At 37.6% G+C, this 5,000-nt stretch overlaps 1 protein-coding gene across 1 annotated transcript in view; it reads left to right on the forward strand.

The window, feature by feature from the left end:
* The window catches only part of LOC132546992 (C-type mannose receptor 2-like), an 8,219-nt gene extending 3,539 nt beyond the window's left edge, over positions 1-4,680 (forward strand). The window contains exons 3-6 of the mRNA XM_060210728.1: positions 177-350; positions 2,658-2,780; positions 3,520-3,780; positions 4,517-4,680. Coding sequence (XP_060066711.1) covers positions 177-350; positions 2,658-2,780; positions 3,520-3,780; positions 4,517-4,680 — 722 coding nt within the window. The remainder of the gene's footprint in view (positions 1-176; positions 351-2,657; positions 2,781-3,519; positions 3,781-4,516) is intronic.
* The last annotated feature ends 320 nt before the right edge of the window (positions 4,681-5,000 follow it).

Genomic DNA, 5,000 nt, shown 5'->3' on the forward strand with positions numbered 1-5,000 from the left:
TATACTTGTTTCAAGATATAACAATTTAAAAATAAGGTTTATTAGAGTGAACCTGTGAAACCTAATGCTATTCCACTGACTTATGGGATCCTCTAACGTTACTTTTTATGACTTGTTATAAAAGTCTATATGAATCACTGTGAGATTGTACCACTTAAGTGTTTTATATTCTAAAGGTACCAAACTGACTTACTCACACTGGCATGCAGGAGAGGGGCCGTCCCACAGTGGCTTCCTGTTTCAATCAGGGTACGAGGACTGCGCGATAATGAAGCTTGATGATGGCGGAAGATGGCACGACTATGACTGCGGGGGTGTTCTGTTTCTCGAAACATCCGTCTGTGAATACAGTAAGTGCTATGTCGGGGCCCTACAATAAGAGCTACGAAATATCTGCTCAAAGACAAATAGTATCGTTGTATTTGACCTGCTTAATAATGATTTAATTGGATTTCTTAGCTATAATTTATCCATATAAACAGTTCTTTCACAGTGCTTCCTTACCTAACGTGCTTACTCGGATTGCCTTTCAGGTCCGAATGTCAAAGGTCAATCACTAGCACTATTAATAGAAAATTAGTTTTTTTTTCTTTTTTGCAATAACTTCAGTTCTCTTTATCCATGCAACCTCAAACTTCGCACAGTCCTTCTTTACCAAAGGTGTTTGCTCAGATTATTTTTCAGGTCCGCAAGTCAAAGGTCAAGGTCACTGACACTATAAGTAGAAAATTAATATTTTTGCATTAACTTCAGTTCCCTTCGGCCGATCTACCTCAAACTTTATACAGTCCTTCCTTATCAGAAATAGAAATGATTGCTTGGCATAGCTTTTGAAGTTTGAAGGTCAAAGGTCTAGGACAGTGTTACCATGTATAGGAAATTGGTTTTCATGCGATAACTTGATTTTTCTTTGGACAATTACACTCAGACTGCATGCAGTGCTAAATTTCCAAAGGGGCTTGCTTGGGATTGCTTTTTAAGTTTAAAGGTCAAAGGTCAAGGCCAATTTTACTTTAAATAGAAAATATGATTTCGTACAATAACCTTGACAAAAATACTTGCTTGGGATTGCAGGTCAAAAGGTCAATCGTCAAGGTCATTGTAGCTGTAAAAAGAAAATAGTTTTGGTGTGATTATTTGAGTTTTCTTTGGACATTTAGACTCGAATTTCATACAAAGCTTCTTAACCAAAGGGGGTTGTTTGAGATTGATTTTCAGGTGGGTTGTCCCTGTTCCTGCTGAATTTTGAGCGAAGCATATTATATAAATGGAATAAATACAATGAATATCTATCATATTATATATTATTGTTAAATAAAACTCGTCTCCAGAAACCTTGCTGGGCAGAAGACACATCCACTTCCACTCAATAGACGTTTATCCAAGCTTCTTACCACAGTACAGTAACAAATCAGGGTTATAGTCTTATTGTGATAATGTATACTCGAGAACTTTAACACATCATCAACATTCTCTCCTGAGGGCATTTCTTCTATCAAAACATGGCATTTTCCCACTCTGCACACTAACGATATACCATTCCAAATTCGTTACGTAGATAAGAAGGATTTCGGCGGTAGATGTCAGTGTATATGGCTAGGAACTATACTGAGAAAAATACGTCTAGATTTACTGAGGATGAAATCGTAATTTCTATTTGACAATACCTTCATCGAGTTTGGCGGTCACATCTGAAACAGATTATTGACATAGCTGTGGGAACAAAGTATGTTCCTCTCTTGTCTGTCATTGTTTTCATTGGCTTTTTGTTTGATTTTTCATTCCTGCTGGTTTTATATATAAAAAAAACATATCGAAGCAGGTCACAAAGACGTTGTTACGTTCTTCAATTTCACTTTTAGATGTATTCATGGCGTCTTGTCGTACATATCCACCAGGTTGAAAATAAAAGACACGACAGACTATAAAATCATCCCCCCACCTCGATTTTTTTCCCACAACGAAACCAGCAGGGACAGATTTCCACCAAGCTTTATTATAAGTGTGATAATGTCTCTATAAGGGATGATTAGAGAGTGATAGTCCTTCTACCGCAGTCTGTGGTGTTTACGAGTTGATTTGATATTTCCAAGCAAGATGACGGTAACGAACAGATAAAATGACCTGGTTTAGAGGTGGAGAAGTTTGTTAAAGATTATGGTGAATTTTTGGTCGCCATCGCGCATGATCGTATCGGGAAATATCAATTTTTACTTACTCACTTGGGTTGACCATGACTATATTAAGCGATTAGTCGATGTCGTTTATTTACGTATTTTTTTGACGTGTCGTATTTTCTTCCTTTCTGTATCAGGAAGAAGTAAATATATTTCGAAATAAATTTGTGGGTATGTTTGCTGCCTTATCTAACCTCAATTAATTACAATCAAAATTTAATGTATCGAAATTTCCTTATAATTGACCATTATTTGTCATGTAGTTAATTTGTATACAAACACGTTAATTCGGTAGAATTTAACTTCTGGGCATTTATTTGTTGTTCATATTGCCATAAAAACGCAGAATTTTGGGACCTCATTGGTAACTTGTAACGACTACATGCATTTGTACTAAATGTAAAGTGACAGCTGACTACCTTTAGTGGTGTGATCAATTAAACATTTATCATCTGTGTCTTGTTTATAAACCTATTGCAGAAAAAATACGACGAACTACAACAACACTCCGAACAACGACGAAGTCAACGACACCGAAACCGACCACACAAACAACAACCATACCGACCACACAAACAACAACCATACCGACTACAACAAGAGGTACATAGAGTAGTCCCATATCTGTGATAATTACAAAACATTATTGAATCATGGGGCGAGTGAATCTCTGCCAAGTCTAGATTCTGACATTTCTTACGATCAATTTGAACTTTCTTTGTTCGCCTTCTAGATCTTAGCATTTGAGGTCCTTAGCATCACTGCCTAATCTAGAAGGACGAAACAGTTGTATGAAGCAGTCTCATTCAACATTTGACTCTTCTGTACCGAACTCTAATTTTCTTAATGAAAGTTTATATTCTCTAATAGGTGTCTTTTGTGTAAATCTTTTGAATATGAATCAGTCAGGATATTAATAATATACGTTGGCGTATCATTACAAATCCACATTCATTCCATATAACCCCGGCGAGCTTTTATAAAGAGCAGGTATCTTTCGAAATCTCCTGGAAGAAACTAACCAAATAAAAATTCAGCTGAAATACAAAATGGCGACCATCAGTAACAAACCTAAAACTCACCTTGATCCCGCACTTACTTTGATCGGTAAATAGATCCCTTCATTCCTGCTTCTACTTTAAACCTAGAGTTCAATGTTCACGAAACCCAGACCATTTGGAGTGATCAGTTGAATTCTATACATTATCACCAGAAAAAAACTTAACGTAACTTATTTTGTATTTCTTAGGAACTCCAGAGAAAATGTTCAGAAAATATCAGTTTTAGAGACTAAAATCTTTTGATAAAGCTTGTGAAATAATACATTTACTTTTCTTTTAAGAGACATGTGTATCATTCCTTCCTGGGGCCTCGCTCGTACAATTCTACAGACATTCCTGTTTAAGGTTTGTCAAAAGAGAAAAATCTTGGAACGATGCTAACACGGAGTGCACTAATCAAGGCGGACAGTTACTACAGATACACAGTCAACAAGACCAGGACTTCGTCTACCAGAGTCTGAAGTCTCTACACTGGAGCGACGCGGGGGCGTGGATAGGGGCCACTGACCGTGTTAGTGAGGGACACTGGTCGTGGACTGATGGTATGTATAGAGATAGGTGTGACTGACCGTGTTAGTGAGGGACACTTGACATGGAGTGATGGTAAGTATAAACATAGGTGTAACTGACCGTGTTAGTGAGGGACACTGGACATGGACTGATGGTAAGTATAGAGATAAGTGTGACTGACCGTGTTAGTGAGGGACACTGGACATGGACTGATGGTAAGTATAGAGATAGGGGCCACTGACCGTGTTAGTGAGGGACACTGGACATGGACTGATGGTAAGTATAGAGATAGGGGCCACTGAACGTGTTAGTGAGGGACACTGGACATGGACTGATGGTAAGTATAGAGATAGGGGCCACTGACCGTGTTAGTGAGGGACACTGGACATGGACTGATGGTAAGTATAGAGATAGGGGCCACTGACCGTGTTAGTGAGGGACACTGGACATGGACTGATGGTATGTATAGAGATAGGGGCCACTGACCGTGTTAGTGAGGGACACTGGACATGGACTGATGGTAAGTCTATGGACCATCTCATCAATGTTACTTTTATATATTGTTACTCTGGAAAGTTATATGAATTATATTAATTGATTTTAATTCTTTATTTATTTGAATTAACTCATGTTTGAGAAATTTCTGTTTGGGAAGGTTTGAAAAGCACTCTACCTACTTTGGTATGATACATTACTCAGAGTTGTTTTTCAATTGATATTTATCTTATGTATTTACAAGGAAAATACGAGTACACCTATGATTTTCAGGCTCGCCCGTACAGTATGGTCATTGGAACCGTGGAGAGGGGCCACATCACAACACCACAAATGAGAACTGTGCTATGATAAATGTGGATGACGGGATGTGGTATGACTACAATTGTGAATCTGTTATCTACAACCAGGCCTATATATGTCAGTACAGGCTTTGATCAGTAACATCGTCTCTCTATCAAGTATTCACATGGAAGTCCAGGCTGTGATTGGTAAAGTTATTTCCCCTTTATATATAAATATGTCAGTGAAGTCAGTGATAAGAAGAATTATCTCCCCTTTATATAGAAATATGTCAGTGAAGGCAGTGATAAGTAGAGTTATCTCCCCTTTATATAGAAATATGTCAGTAAAGGCAGTGGTAAGAAGAATTATCTCCCCTTTATATAGAAATATGTCAGTAAAGACAGTGATTAGTAGAGTTATCTCTCCTTTATGTATAAATTTATTTGCAACTTAACAAATAAATGTGCTTTAC

This window comes from Ylistrum balloti, unplaced genomic scaffold (assembly GCF_031769215.1).
Source record: "Ylistrum balloti isolate Yb309-2 unplaced genomic scaffold, AGI_CSIRO_Ybal_v1 Utg369926, whole genome shotgun sequence".
Taxonomy (NCBI): Eukaryota; Metazoa; Mollusca; class Bivalvia; order Pectinida; family Pectinidae; genus Ylistrum; species Ylistrum balloti.